General features: G+C 36.9%; 1 protein-coding gene across 2 annotated transcripts in view; it reads right to left on the reverse strand.

Annotated features, from left to right (window-relative positions):
* The window catches only part of OXSR1 (oxidative stress responsive kinase 1), a 93,197-nt gene that overhangs the window by 27,191 nt on the left and 50,393 nt on the right, over positions 1-15,613 (reverse strand). For both annotated transcript variants that reach the window (XM_026496733.4, XM_026496734.4), the window contains 3 exons: positions 5,392-5,501; positions 2,318-2,419; positions 697-830 (listed from right to left, as the gene is read on the reverse strand). In XM_026496733.4, the coding sequence (XP_026352518.1) occupies positions 697-830; positions 2,318-2,419; positions 5,392-5,501 (346 nt within the window). The remainder of the gene's footprint in view (positions 1-696; positions 831-2,317; positions 2,420-5,391; positions 5,502-15,613) is intronic.

Genomic DNA, 15,613 nt, shown 5'->3' on the forward strand with positions numbered 1-15,613 from the left:
AAATATATGTGAAACAGAAAAATGAGATACAGTGGAAACAGAGCCCTAGGTAAGGAATCAGAAGTTTTGGATTCAAGTCCGACCTCAATGACTAGGTAGCTGGTTGACCTCAAAGATAAAAGGTTGTACTCAATGACCTCCAACATCATTTGATTCTGTTCAATTCATAAAGATACAGACATTAGATGACCATGTTTATTCACTTACTGGCCTTCTAATCTGTCTAGTGTTAACAAGGAAGCACTCTGCATTTTTGGTTCACTCATTAAAAAATATCTTTTCAATAAGGAAATATATATGGTTATTTGGCATTAGATATAACATTTGCTGTGTGTATTTCTTTTGTTATTAAAATTGTAAACAGCATCAAAATATATTTGCTTATGACTTTTAAATACATTTGAAAACAAGCCATCCCACTAACATGGTATTAACACAGAATTCATAACATACAAATTTATAAAAAATTAACCAGGAAATAGCTGAACTATTTAAGAAGGGAGAAAGTAATTCATTCATTTCCAATCTAGTGTAATAGTCTTTGTGAATTTTTTCTAAAGTTTATATTTAAATAAATATATTTGAATATGCACAAATAATTTCCTGCACGTGAATGTATGTATGTGATACTTAAGACTTCCCACAATGGTTACAATATTAGATGAAGAGAAACATAAGCTTGATCTCATATTTTACCTTTTTTCTGGATCCTTCTGAAGGCACAATGAAATCATTTTCCTAAACGATTTTCCGTATTTTTTCAGCATTTCTTTATCTTGAACACCAGTTTCCAAAGAAGGAGGATCATTTTGTAGTGTTAGCATTAAAACCTGGAAGAATTTTCAATATAATATAAACTTCTCATGACTCAGTAAAGTTGAGTATTGTGGCCAAAATTCTTCAATACAGACAACCTCCCAATACATAAGCAGTTCACTTTAGTTCAGTTATTTGGAACACAGAGTTATTTAGGTGTTTTCCACACAAATAATATCCTACAGATAGTTGGCTTCCCAGGTAAAGTGCCTGCAAGGGCTCAACTGTATCAGCACTGAATGTCTTTTCTTCATGTCCTCTGTCCCCATTCTTATACTGCCAAACTACCTTTAAAAAAAATTAAAATCAGGGAAGCCTGGGTGGCTCCATCAGTTAAGGGTCCTGGGATCGAGTTCTGCATCAGGCTCCTTGCTCAGTGGGGAGCCTGCTTCTCCCTCTGCCTGCTCTGCATGCTGCTCCCCCTGCTTGTACTCTCTCTCTCTCGCACAAAAAAATAAATAAAATCTTAAAAAAAAAAAAAAAGAGCCCTTATCTTAAAAAATCTTTATAAAAAAATTAAAAGCATAGCAAATTTAAAAATAAAATACAATCAAGAAATAAATAAATAAATAAATAAAACCACAGCACAATTAAAAATGTGATCTTGCTGATTTTACCTATCCATGGCTCTGTTTTAACATGACCCCCTGTAATCTGGCTTTCTCTTCCCAGAACTTCTCAGCCACTTCTGAGAAACCACTGACGATGCCTAGTTAACAGAGCTGCAGCCTTTTTCAGTTTTCACTCCTCCTACCTTCTCTGAAGTAACTGACAATTTTGATTATTCTGCCTCTTTCTTTGACTTTCATGGCAACATACTAGCTTGATGCACAGAGGTGTTAATAAGGAAGGTCATGTTTATATAGTGAGATCTGGGGTGATTCTTCTATATTGTGTGACTTTTTTATAAAAGCATAAGCCACTTTTTTTTTTTTTGAAGATTTCATTTATTCATTTGACAGAGAGACAGGCAGCGAGAGAGGGAACACAAGCAGGGGGAGTGGGAGAGGAAGAATCAGGCTCCCAGTGGAGGAGCCTGATGTGGGGCTCGATCCCAGAACGCCGGGATCACGCCCTGAACCGAAGGCAGACGCTTAACGACTGCGCTACCCAGGTGCCCCATAAGCCACTTTCTAAACACAACATCAACACTAAAGAATAAAGGGGGCTGTAGTCAGAATTAATACTTGCTTTTCAGATTCAATTTATATTTACTGAAATGGAATTACTAAAGGATGAAGGTATTTCTCATTCTGAGCAAACAGGCTAAGGTGTACATCTGGCTACAATTATAGGACTCACTGCCTGTGGTGGATGAAAAATAAACCTCATCTCCTCCCCCACCTCTTTTTAAAAAATAAACCATTCCTTTGGCCTCAAAATAGATTTCCACTTTACAGTTCTAAAAACTCATCCTTTTCAAATCCATTTATTTCCTAGGAGTAGGCTCTGAAAAGAAACTAGGACATGGGGCTGGGGCAGTATTTTGACTGAATCTCACCTTCATTGGTGGATACTTATGATAAGGAGCTGCCCCTGTGGCCAGTTCAATTGCTGTGATCCCAAAACTCCAGATGTCAGCTTTGAAATCATAGCCTCGGACCTGTAAAGAACATAAAGATGTACACGATTATTTTTAACACCCTAAAAGCACTTTAATTTTTTTTTTTAGCAATCTCTACACCCAGTGTGGGGCTTGAACCCATGACCCTGAAATCAAGTGTAGTATGCTCTTCTGACTGAGCCAGCCAGGCACCCCTAAAAGCACTTTTAAAAGGTAGCTTCCAATATGTATCAAGAATCATGAGCTTTAAACCAATAAAATAATCTACAGTAGGCAAAAGCTAAATAAATATACTTGGTAACTGAAGAAAAAAGAAAAAGCAATCTGAATGATGTTCCCCAACAATGGGGAAACTGTTAAGTATGGAATACTCACTTAAAAAAATGTTATATAGTCAACTAAAAGCAATGTAAATGAATTCTATATGAAAATATGGAAAACCACTTGTGATAAAGCATTTATAAAGAAAAAAGAATACAAAATTCTTCACAAGTTTTGATACTTATTATGAAAGTATATAATCTTTTTTTTTTTTTTTTTAGAAAAAGGAAAGAACTAGAACAAAATTGTTAGGCAATAGTGCTAAGTCTTTGGTTTTCCAAATTTTCTATGTTATCATCTTGTTTTATCACCTTAATTTTTATAATGAAAAAAGATACAAGGGGTTTGAATATTTTCCAAGTTGTTGATATGAACATCTGGCCAAATTTCTGTCCTTTTATACTGTCATGAGCACAATGTAAAATTAAATATTTTCATTTTCTATCCTAAGCAACACAGGAGAAGAAATAGGTGGGGGGAATGTGTGGTTTGGGACCAGAAATTGAAGTTCCATATAATGTGCTGCCTTGACATTTGGTAAAATAAGGTGGGCCTCTAATGAGCTAAGTGTAAGTTCCCCTCCCCAGTCTGCTCCTAAGGATAAGATCCCCTATCCCAACAACGCTGCTTATCAACTGGATCAGGCAAAGTTCCTGCTCAGCCTTGAGTAGCAGGTTTCAGCTCCCCACCAGCCCTCAGAATTATTCAAATGAGCCAATCACCCTTGCAAGGAAACTGAGGGGCGCCTCACTCTCTTGATACTACAAAGACTGTTTCCCACAGCAACTGTTTATTCACTCTCTTCCTGAGTGGAGTCACATGTGACATGTAGTGTCCTCCTCCCTGCAGCTCTGTGTGTACATGACTAATAAACTGCTGTCAGTCCCACCAGTCCAGTGTCAGGTGTTCAGCAACTACATAACCCTAAGGTGGGAATGCTTCCCTCACCAACAGGGTGAATACAGGCATTATAACAGAGTTAAAAGTGAATTCAGTTCTACATACTGACTTTGATATACTTAAAAGACATTTATGTAAAACATCTATAAGAAGCTGGAAACCTCTACCTAGGAGCTTAGGAAATACGACTATGCATGGATATACTTTAGAAAATATAATAGGTGGGGGGGGCGCCTGGCTGACTCAATCAGTGGAGCATATGATTCTTGATCTGGGGACTGTGGGTTCGAGCCCCACACTGGGTGTAGAGATTAGTTAAAAATAAAATCTTTGGGGGGTACCTGGGTGGTTAAGCATCCCACTCTTGATTTCAGCTCAGGTCATGATCTCAGGGTCATGAGATCAAACCCTGCGTTGGGCTCTGCACTCAGTGTGGAGTCTACTTGTCCCTCTCTCCCTCCCTCCGCCCCTCCCCTAGCTCATGTGCATGCTCTCTCTCTCTCAAATAAATAAAACCTTTAAAAAAGTCTTTAGGGGCACCTGGCTGGCTCAGTCAGTAGAGCATGAAACTCTCAAACTCAGGGTTGTTGAGCTCAAGCCCCACAGTGGGTGTGGAGCCTACTTAAAAAATAAAATCAATCAATCAATCTTAAAAAAAAAAAAACTAAAAAGAAAATATAATAGATGGGAAGTGGAGATGAGACTAACTAGTGAGAGAAGAATTCAAGAACAAGGTCCCAGGAAGTAGAAGGAAGGCAGAAAAGAAGTCAGAGACACAGCCTGGACCGACAGGGGAAGAACGAGGAAACTATACTAGGGAAGCTAAAGATGTAAGTAAAGGTGGAAATGAGCAACTGTTTCAAATGATAAGAGAACAAGTAAGACGAGGAATAAGAAATGAGCACTGATTTGAGAATTAGCAGAGTTTCCATAAGATGACTAGATGAGCAACTTCTGACTGTAGCTGTTAGAAAGCAAATGGGAAATGGGGTTGTGGGCAAAACCAGTCCTTCAAGAACCACAGCAGTGAATCTACGTGTACAAAGATTAGGTCATGTAATTTGTAAACAAGGAAACTATTATTAATGCAACTAATACCAATCTTCATTATATTGTTCCTTAGGTTGTGTGTGGTACAAATCCTGAGTTTCATGTATCATTTGTAAAGATCTAGAGGTCTGTTGTTGTTAAGGGTGGATCGCTATCTTAACCAAGAAACAGAAACATGCATTTCCCAAAGCTAACCTAGCACACGTATCCCCTACTGTTTCAAAGTTCCCATTAAGCCATTTGGCTTATACGAAAGACCTACAGTAGTTCCTGTTTACACTATTGAAAGAAATCAGAAGAGGATTTTCGCTTTTACGAAAAAAGTGAAAATGATGTTGAGAGTTTGCTTTGCAGCCAGCCCTTATGGAGGCAGCCCCAGTCGCTCAGCTCTTTCCCAGGGAACCACACTCAGCTCAGGCCACCAGAGCTTTGAACTGTGTGAGCATCTGTGCTTCATTTCAATTTATTTTGTGTATCCAGTAGCAAGAGGTATTCTATGGTATCAGAAAGGCCTAAAAGAGGTTATTCTTTGGGTCTGGAAATGCTGAAAAATTTTTACAAATAAATCAGTGGTAACTGTTTCTTTGCTTTGTGCCATTTCAGCTTACAAAAGGTTTCACAGAACTACTTTCCATTAGTGGGGGAAACCTATACACCAAACAAAAGCAAATGCTACTGTTTTTTTTTTCCATTCTGTACAAAACCATAAGCCATTTTTAAAAAAACGAAAGACAAAGTACCTGTTCCATAACTTCAGGTGCCATCCAGCAAGGAGTTCCAACAAAGGTCTTTCTCACTTTATTTCGGGTAATATCACCACCAGTTGCTAAAAAAGCACTAACCCCAAAGTCTGAAATAGATACAAGAGCAAAGTATTTAGAAGTACAGTAACTAACATAGGTGGATAGGAAAATAATACAGTCCTACATACAAACAACATGACACTTTCTCTTCTTTCCACTGGAATTCTTGACTAAATTAAGACATAGCTTAATGGGTCCCTCATTCCACTCTCTACCCTCACACATCACCATCTCAACAGATTTTCCTCCCTGCTTCAATCCATTCTATTAGCATCCTTCCCAGACAAAAAATCCGTACCCATTACACAATAACTCCTCATTCTTCTTCTCCCCAGTCATTGGCAACCATCATTCTAACTTTCTGCCTCTGTGATTCTGAATACTCTATGGACTTCATATAAATAAAGTCATATAGTATTTGTTTTTTGTAGCTGGGTTATTTTACTTAGCATAATGTCCTCAACGTTTATCCACTTTTGTAGAGTATTACAGAATTTCCTTCCTTTATAAGCTGAATAATATCCCATTGTATGTACATACCACATTTTGTGTATTCTTTCATCTGTTAATGGACACTTGGGCTGCTTCCCCATTTTAGCCATGGAGAAAATGCTGCTGTGAAAATGGGTGTCCTAATAATTGTTTGAGTCCCTGCTCTCAGTTCTTTGGGAGTCTATACCCAGAAGTGGAATTGCTGGATTACACAGTAATTTTGTTTTTCATTCTTTGAGGAACTGCCATATTATTTTCCACAGCAGCTGTACCATTTTACATGGCCACCAACAGTGAACTAAGATTCCAATTTTTCCACATCCCCTGTATTTTCTAGTTTTACGGGGTTTTTTGATAGTAGCCATCCTGATGTATGCAAGGTGGGATCTCACTGTAGTTCCTATTTGCATTTCCCTAATGATAAGTGATGTTGAACATCTTTTCACGTGCTTATTAGCAATTTGTATGTCCTCTCTGGAGAAAAGTCTACTTAAGCCCATAGTCTCAAAAAAATACAATTTAAACTAAAAACGAGTTCACCCATTTTTGCTATCCCCCACCCCTGCCTCTGGCAACCACCAATCCGTTCTCTGTATCTATGAGCTTAAGGTCTAATATATATAGTAGACTCCATATATAAAAAAGATTAGTCTTTCACTGTCTTACTACACATAGCACAAAGCCCTCAAGGTCTTATACACACAATGGCACAAATGACAAGATTTCATTATTTTTTATGACTGAATGATATTCCACCATATGTATACACCACAATTTCTCTATCCATTCTGAGACCTACATCAATGAGCTTACTACCTATGTTTCCTTCTAAGAGCTTTATGGTTTCAGGTCTTATGCTCAAGTCTTTAATCTATTTTGAGTTAATTTTTATCTACAGTGTAAGAGAGTGATCCAATCCAGCTTCACTATTTTGCAGGAGGCTGTCCAATTTTCCCAATACCACTTTATTGAAGATACTGTCCTTTTCTCCATTGTGTATTCTTCGCTATTGTAAATAATACCGCAATGAACATGCATATTTCTTTCTGAGTTAGTGTTTTCACTTTCCTCAGATAAATACCCAGAAGTGGAATTACTAGGTCATATAACAGTTCTATTTTTAATTTTCTGAGGAACCTCCATACTGTTTTCCACTGGCTGTACCAATTTACATTCCCACCAACACTGCATAAGGGTTCTGGTTTTTCCACATCCTTGCCAATGCTTGTTGTTTCCAGTCTTTTTGATAATAACCATTCTAACAGGTGTAAGACAGTATCTCGATGTGTGTGAGGCTCTGACTTGCATTTCCCTAATAATTAATGACATGGAGGATCTTTTCAATTTACCTGTTGGCAATCTGTATGTCTTCTTTGGAAAAATGTCTATTCAAATTTTCTGCCCATTTCTTGATCAGATTGTTCAGTTTTGATACTGAGTTGTACCAATTCTTTACGTATTTTGGATATTAGTCCCTTTTTTTAAAAGATTTTATTTATTTGTCAGAGAGAGAGAGAGAGCGCGCAAGCGCAGGGGGAGCAGCAGGAAGAGGGATAAGCAGGCTCCCTGCTGAGCAGGGAACCCGATGCGGGACTCGATCCCAGGACCCCAGGATCATGACCTGAGCCGAAGGCAGACGCTTAACCAACTGAGCCACCCAGGTGTCCCTGGATATTAGTCCCTTACCAGATATATGATTTGCAAATATTTTCTCCCATTCACTAGGATGCCTTTTCATTTTGTTGATCTCTTTTGTTGTGCAGATTTTTAGTCTGATATTCCTATTGGTTCGTTTTTACCTTAGTTGCTTTTGGTGTCAGATTCAAAAAATCATCACCAAGACCTATATCAAGGAGACTGCCATCCATGTTTTCTAGGTATTTTATGGTTTCATATCTTACATTCAAGTCCTTAATTTGAGTTAATTTTTGCATATGATCTTAGATGGTGCTCTGGCTTCATTCTTTTACATCTGGCTGTTTAATTTTCCCAACACCATTTATTGTAGAGACTATCCTCTCCCCACTGTATACTCTTGACTCCTTTAGGATAAATTAATTGCCATATGTGTGTGGGGGGTTATTTCTGGGCTTTCTATTCTGTACCATTGATCTATGTGTCCATTTTACGCCAGTAACACACTGTTTAATTATTACAGATTCACACTATACTTTGAAATCAGGAAGCATCATGTCTCCAGCTTTGTTCTTTCTCAAAACTGCTTTGGCTATTTGAGGTTTTTTATGGTTCCACATAAATTTTAGGATTGGAAAAATGCCATTATAATTTTGATTGGAATTACAAAGAATCTGTATTTTGTTTCAGGCAGTATAGACATTTTAACAATATAAACTCTTCCAACTCATAAGCATAGAATATCTTTCTGTTTACGTCTCCAACATCTTTCTTTAATGTCTTAGAGTTCTCCACACATTGGTCTTTTACCTCTTTGGTTAAATTTATTACTAGGTATTTTACTTTTTTGGATGCAACTATAAATGATTGTTTTCTTAATTTCGTTATTAATGTACAGAAATGCAACAGATTTGCATTTACAGATTTTGTATCCTGCAACTTTACTAAATTTTATCATTATCACAGTTTTCTGATGGAGTCTTTAGGATTTTCTATATTTAATATCATGTCATTTGCACAGTTTCAGTTTTACTTCTTGCTTTCTAATTTGGGTGCCTTTGATTTCTTTTTCTTGCCTAACGGCTTTGGCTAGTACTACACTGAATAAAAGTGGCGAGAGTGGGCATCCTTGTCTTGGTTCATGATCTTACAAGAAACGCTTTCAGCTTTCTACGACTAAGTATAATGTTAGCTGTGGGCTTGTCATGCATGACCTTTGTTATGTTGAGGTAGCTCCCTCTGTACTGGCTTTATAGAGAATCAGAGACGGATGCTGAATTTTGTTAAATGCTTTTACCACATCTGTTGAGATGATATTTTTTATCCTTCATTTTGTTAATATGGTATATCACACTGACTAATTTGCAGGTGTTGAACAATCCTTGCATCCCTGGAATAAGACCCACTACTACATCAAGGTATATGGTCCTTTTAATGTATTGCTAAACTGAGTTTACTAATATTTTGTTCAAGATTTTTGTATCTATGTCCATCAGAATATTGGCCTGTAATTTTCTTTTTTTGTGGCATTCCTGTCTGGTTTTGGTATCAGAGTAAGGCTGGCCTCATAAAATGTATTTAAAAGAGTTTCCACCTCTTACTATTTTTTGGAAGAGTTTGACAGGGATTGGTATTAATTCTTTCAATGTTTGGTAGAATTCACCAGTGAAGCTGTCTGGTACTGGACTTTTGTTTGTTGGGAGGTTTTTGACTACTGATTCATTCTCTTTACTAGTAACTGAATTAGTCTGCTTAGGTTTTCTATTTCATCATGATTCAGTCTTGGTAGGTTGTATGTTTCCAGAAATTTACCCATTTCTTCTAAATTGCCCGATTTGTCAGCATATGATTGTTCACAGTAGTTGCTTACAATCCTTTCTCTAATATCAGCTGTAGCTTCTCTTTCATATTTTTTTCATTTCTCATTTTATTTACTTGAATCCTCCTTCTCTTGGTGAATCTAAGCTAGAGGTTTGCCAATTTTGTTTATCTTTTCAAAGAACTAGTTCTTATTTCAATGATCTTTTCTATTGTCATTACAGTCTGTATGTCATTTATTTCTGTTCTAGTCTTTGTTATTTCCTTCCTTCTGCTAACTGGGTTTCATTTGTTCTTCTTTTTCTAGTTCCTTGAGGTATAAATTTGTTTGATATTTTATTTCTTGGGGTAGGCATTTATCACTATGAACTTCCCTTTTAGAACTGCTTTTGTTTTCAGAACAAAGAGACTAGTGATTCGGGTGGGAAGACCTGCTTTTGCTGCATCCAATAAATGTGGTATATTTCCATTTTCATTTGTCACAAGGTATTTTTTAGTTTCATTGTTGACCCATTGGTTGTTCAGTAGCATGTTGTTTAAGCTCCAGGTATTTGTAAATTTTCCCATTTTCTTCACATGAATTTCTAGTTTCCAACCAAGCATGGTTGGAAAATATGCTTGATTTGATTTCAGGCCTCTTAAATTTATTAAGACTTAGTTGGTGGACTAACATATGTTCTGTCTTGAAAAATGCTCCATGTGTACTTGAGAAGAAAGTGTATTCTACTGTTTGAGGATGGAATGTTTTGTAAATGTATATTAAGTCTATTTCTGGCCTAACGTATCATTTAAGGCTGATGTTTCCTTCTTGATTTTCTGTTTGGATGATCTATCCACTGATTTAAGTGGGGGTATTTAAGCCCCCTAATCTTATTGTATTACTATCTATTTCTCCCTTTAGGTCTATTAATATTTACTTTTTATAATTAGATGCTTCTAATGTTGGGTGCATAAATATTTACAGATGTTTTATCCTTTTTTCGATCGACCAATTTATCATTATGTAATGCCCTTCCTTTTTTTTTCTTTTTTTTTTTTAAGATTTATTTATTTGTTAGAGAGACACACAGAGAAATAGAGCACAAGCAGGGGAAGCGGCAGGCAAAGGGAGAAGCAGGCTCCCCACTGAACAAGAAGCCCAATGCAGGACTCCATTCCAGGACTCTGGGACCATGACCTGAGCTGAAGGCAGACGCTTAACCAACTGAGCCACTCAGGCATCCCATGTAATGCCCTTCTTTAACTCTTATTACGATCTTTGTTCTAAAGTCTGCTTTGTCTGATGTATCTACTTCACTTGCAATTTTTGTCATTTGAGTCTTCTCTCCTTCTTTCCTAGTCCATCAAGCTAAAGGTTTGTCAATTTTGGTGATCCTTCCAAAGAATCACCTCTCTACTGCTTCTCTATTCTCTATTTCCTTCATCTCTTCTCTAAATTTTATTATTTTCTTCCTTCTGCTAGCATTGGGTTTAGTTTCTTCATTTTCTAGTTCCTTAAGGTATAAAGTAAGGTTGTTGGTTTGCTATCTTATTTTTTAAATAAAATGTCTATAGCTATAAACTTGCCCCTTAGCAATACTTTTGCTATGACCCATAGTTTTGATATATTGTGATTTTGTTTTCATTCCTAAGTATTTTTTAATTTCCGTTGTGAAGCTTTCCTTTTTCCATTCCTTGTTTGAGTATGTGTTGCTTAATTTCTGCAAATTGGTGAAATTTTTAGTCTTCTGCTATTGATTTCTCACTATCCACAGTGGTCAGAGAAAGTATTTTGTATAATATCTTTTAAAATCTTTTGGGACTTGGGACACCTGGGTGGCTCAGCTGGTTAAGCAGTCAACTCTAGGTTAGCTCAGGTCATGATCTCACGTTCCTGGCGAGCCCTCAGTCAGTATCCATGCTCAGCAGGGAGGAGTCTGCTTGAGGATTCTCTCTCCCTCTCACCTCCCCCCCACTCATGCATACTCTTTCTCTATAAATAAATAAATCTTTAATAAAATAAAGTAAAATCTATTGGGACTTAATATGTGGTCTAACATGGTCTACCCCAGAAAATGCCCCATGTGCACTTGAGAAGAATGTATATTCTGATCCTGTTGAGTTCTCTATGTCTGTTAGTTCTAGGTGGTGTACTGTATAGTATTAAGTCTTTCATTTCCTTATCTCCTATTGTATCCATTATTGTGAATGGAGTATGGAAGTTTCCAACTGCTAATGTGAAGCTCTCTTCAGTTCTTACAGTAGTGTTTCCTTCATATATTTTGTTAGTATGTTATTATGTGTACAAATATTTATAATTGATGTATCTTTTTGCTGTACTGAATCTTTTGTTAATAGGTAAAGTCCTTATTTGTTTTGTAACCCTTTTTGTGTTTTGGGCTTTTTTTGGTAACCCTTTTTGACTTAAAGTTTATTTTCTCTGATACTAGAATAGCCACCTCTGTTCTCTTGGATACTATTTGTATGGAACATCCTTTTTCTATCCTTTCACTTTCAATGTATTTGTGTCTGGGATCTAAAATGAGTCCCTTACAGACAGTATATAGTTGGGTTAAGTATTTTCATCTGTTCTACCAATCTCTGTCTTTTGATTGGAGAGTTAATCCATTTACATTTGAAGCAATTACCAATAAGGAAGGACTGACGTCTGTCATTGTCCTATTTGTTTTCCATATGTCTTATAGCTTTTTTGTCCCTCATTTCCTGTGTTGCTTTTCTGTTGACTTTTTGTTGTGAAATGCTTAATTTTTTTCGCATTTCCTTTTGTTTATAGCCTGTAACTATTTTGTTTTTGATTACCATAGAGATTACATTTAACATTCTAAAGTTATCATACTCGAATATGAATTTATACCAGCCTAGGGCACTGGCTGGCTCAGTCAGTACAGCATGCAACATGAGTTTGAGCCTCATGTTGGGCATAGAGATTACTTAATTAAAAAAGAAAATTTCTTTAAAAAAATCTTGAATTTATACCAGCCTAACTTCAATAACACAAAATCTCTTCTTTATAGTACTAACCCCACCCCTGCTGGTTACTGTCACAAAATTATATCTTAACATACTGTATGCTCAAAAACATGAACTGGTAATTCTTTTAAATACACTGGTCTCTTAAGCAGAAAACATGTTTTGGATTCACAAACCAGTTACCGTAATATTAACTTTTAGACCATTAACTGTTTTTAGTAATGTTATTATGTAGAAAAAAAAAGTGAAGTCACAAACCACTGTTACAATAATACTAGCTTGTATACTTGCCCATGTATTTACCTTTATGAGATCTTTATTTCTTCATACTGCATCGAGTTACTGTCTAGTGTCCTTTCATTCCACCTTGCAGGACTCCCATGAGCATTTCTTGCAGGCAGATCTATCAGAAACAAATTTCTTCACCTTTTGTTTATCTGGCAATGTCGAGATTTATCCCTCAATCTGAAGGATAGTTTTACCAGATATAGGATTCTTGATTGACAAATTTTTTCTTTAACCACTGTGAATATATTGGCCTCCTGCCTTCTGGCCTCCAAAGTTTCTGATGAGACACCTGCTGACAGCCATATTGAGGATCCCTCGTATGTGTCGAGTCACTTTTATCTTCCTCCTTTCAAGATTCTTTTTCTTTGGCTTTCATAAGTTTGATTATAATGTGTAGGGTCTTTCAGAGTTCATCTTACTTGGAGATCACTAAGCTTCTTGGATGTTTATATTCACGTTTCCATCAGTTTTGGAAAGTTTACAACCATTAGTTATTCAAATATCTCTCTGCCCATTTCTCTCTCCTCCTGGGACTTTCCACATGTGTGCTGGTCTGCTTGATGGTGTCAAACAGGTCCCTTAAGCTCTGTTCACTTATCTTCAGTCTTTTTCCTTCCTGTTCCTTAGACACTATTATTTCCACTTTCCTGTCTTCAAATTTATCAATTCTTTTTTCAGCCAGTTCAAATCTGCATTTGCATTTGAATCCTTCTAGTGGGCTTTTCATTCATAATACAAGCTACTGTACTTTTTAGCTCCAGAATTTCTTTTTTGTTTTTTGGTTCTTTCTCCTTATTGGTAGCTCCGTTTTATGCACACATTGTTTTCTTGCATTTATTCACATCTTCCTTTAGTTTTCTTTGTCTAGTATATCTGCCGTCAGGGCTTTTTCAGTGACAGTTTCTATTATTTATTTCCTTTGAATGGGTTATACTTTACTGTTTCATTGAATGCCTTGTGATTTGTTTTTGTTTAAAACTGGACATTTGAGTCTAATGATGTAGTTATTCTGGAAATCGGATCATCTCCCTTTCCCAAGGTTTGATGCTTAAATTTTGTTGCTGTTTTTATTTTGGTTGTTATAGACTATTTCTGTGTCAAGCATCAGCCTTAAGTATAAACAAGCTCTTCTCAGGACTTTTCTATACCTTTTCCTGGCATGTGCAGTCATTTTCCAATTTTCCCCACCAATGTGATTATTTTTAAATGTCTGGCTCCAAAAATGGGAGAAAAAACAAAGGGAAGGAAAAAAAGGTGCTGTTCCTTTAAGTCCCTGGAAGTCATCTGGAGGGGAGGGGGTGTCACAACAATGGCTGTCTGCCTCTTTATCTGCACCAATGTGATCAGGAGCAGCAATCAGTGATCAGAGCACAGATCCATATTTGGAAGACAGGGTCCACTTTGCCCACTGTGGGTCCCACAACCTGTGTGCAAGTTGCTCCTAAAACAGGTGCACGGGGCCTGCCAGGAGGCTGATGGCTAGGGAATAGGTAGCTCTGAAATTGACTGAAATTAACCACAATTTACCTTCCAAACCTTCCCCTAGAACTTACAAACCTTCAAAGGAACTGCAGAATTATAAAACAGTTACATCAGATAGATTTCTGCTGGTTCAGTTGTTGTCTAGATGTGGAGAGATTTCTGGTGTTTCCTACTTCACCATCTTCCCAGAATCCTCTCTTCTTTAGTTTTCTACCACTTGTTTTTACCTTTCTACACAATACAGCATAATTGTACTTGGTTTTGAACCTATATAAATGAAATCATATGCTATATATTCTATTTCAACTGTTTTCTTTCACCTTATCTTTGCATAACTTATTAATGCTTTTGAATGTAGTTGCAGTTCAAAAGCGCAAATTAACCACAATTTATTCATATTTATCCATTCTACTATTGAAGGGTATTGGGACTGTTTCAACCTTTCAATGCTTATGAGCCCTGTGGCACACATAAGCATGATCTTCTCTAGGCCATACACCTAGAAGCCAAAGTTTTAGGGTATGCATACTTCATGTATTTAATTCTCCCACCACTGGAATGAGATTTTTCCTTGCTTTATAATGACACCAACAACTGTAGCGTCAGATGTTTTTGCCAGGTCAGCCAGTATAACTTGGTATCCCAATGTTATTTTATAGGCATAGCTCGTTTTTTAATGCTTTGCCTTACTATGCTTCACAAATACTGTGGTTTTTTTGGTTTTTTGGGTTTTTTTTTTTTTTTTTTTTACAAACTGAAGGTCTACGGCAACCCTGCATTGAGCAAGTCTGTTGGCACAATTTTTCCAACAACATTTGCTTACTTCTTATCTCTGTCACATTTTGATAATTCTTGCACTATTCCAAGATTTTCATTATCACTGTATTTGCTATGGTAATCTGTGTTAGTGATTTTTGATGTTATTATTGTCATTATTTTGGGGGTACCCACAAACCAGGTCCTTATAAGATAGAGAACTTAATAAATAAATGTGTGTGTTTTGAATGCTCCACTGACCAGCCATTCCCCTATCCTTCTCTGTCTCCTTAGGCCTCCCTATTCCCTGAGACACAATAATATTTAAATTAGGCCAATTAAATTATTAGGCCCTACAAGGGCCTCTAAGTGTTCATGTGAAGGAAGAGTCACAGTCTCTCTCTTTAACTCAAAAGCTAGAAATGATTACGCTCAGTAAGGAAGGCATGTTGAAAGCCGAAATAGGCAAAAAACTAGGTCTCCTGTGCCAGTTAGGGAAGGTTTGAATACAAAAGAAAAGTTCTCAAAGGAAATTAAAAGTGCTACTCCAGTGAACACACAAATAAGAAAAGCAAGACAGCCTTATTGCTGATATGAAGTCTTAGTGGCCTGGACAGAAGATCAAACCAGCCCCAACATTCCCTTATGCCAAAGCCTAATCCAGAGCAAGACCCTAACTCTCTTCAATTATAGGAAGGCTGAGAGAGGTGAGGAAGCT

This window comes from Ursus arctos, unplaced genomic scaffold, assembly GCF_023065955.2.
Source record: "Ursus arctos isolate Adak ecotype North America unplaced genomic scaffold, UrsArc2.0 scaffold_20, whole genome shotgun sequence".
In the NCBI taxonomy this organism is placed as follows: Eukaryota; Metazoa; Chordata; class Mammalia; order Carnivora; family Ursidae; genus Ursus; species Ursus arctos.